Here is a 501-nt window from a genome sequence, read left to right as displayed (position 1 = left end):
CAGGTGACTGTAGATACATCTGTAACTGATGACTCTGATGATGCTTGGCAAACTGGTCCAAGGCACACACTTACAGTAAAGTCACAGGAGGATCCAGCCAACAAGGCAAGTGTCTCCCAGGCGCCCAGACAAGCGCCACCATCCCAGTATGTTGCCCCAACATCAGGGAGCGCATGCCACACCAGTGTCATGTTTTACCACAGACCCCCAGACAGCACACATCTCAACCCAAATTGGGGCCCAAGTTTTTTAATTTTTGGGAAAGACAAAAAAACGTTTAAAGTTTAAATTCCAAAATTTTAATAGTTTTTTTGGCCTAAATTGTTTTTGGCCCCTTCCCGGCCCCGGGTTTTTATCATTTAAAATTTTTCTATTTTCCCCAAACTTAAATTTACTCTTTTAAACCGGGGCAAAACAAAATTTTTCCTTAAATTCCTTTTGCCCAAAAACAATCCCATATAAGACTATATTTTTAATTTATCCCCCTTAAATTCCCCCCCT

At 41.3% G+C, this 501-nt stretch overlaps 1 protein-coding gene across 1 annotated transcript in view; it reads left to right on the top strand.

Moving 5' to 3' along the window:
• The window catches only part of LOC119592039 (integrator complex subunit 7-like), a gene marked incomplete at its 3' end in the record, with an annotated part of 57,154 nt that extends 56,989 nt beyond the window's left edge, over window positions 1–165 (top strand). Inside the window, 1 exon segment of the mRNA XM_037940834.1 lies at window positions 4–165. Within this exon segment, the coding sequence (XP_037796762.1) occupies window positions 4–165 (162 nt within the window).
• Between the last annotated feature and the right edge of the window lie 336 nt (window positions 166–501).

Source organism: Penaeus monodon, chromosome 29 (genome assembly GCF_015228065.2).
Source record: "Penaeus monodon isolate SGIC_2016 chromosome 29, NSTDA_Pmon_1, whole genome shotgun sequence".
In the NCBI taxonomy this organism is placed as follows: Eukaryota; Metazoa; Arthropoda; class Malacostraca; order Decapoda; family Penaeidae; genus Penaeus; species Penaeus monodon.
The sequence above is the reverse complement of the archived record's forward strand: the minus strand, read 5'-3'. Positions and strand labels throughout refer to the sequence as shown.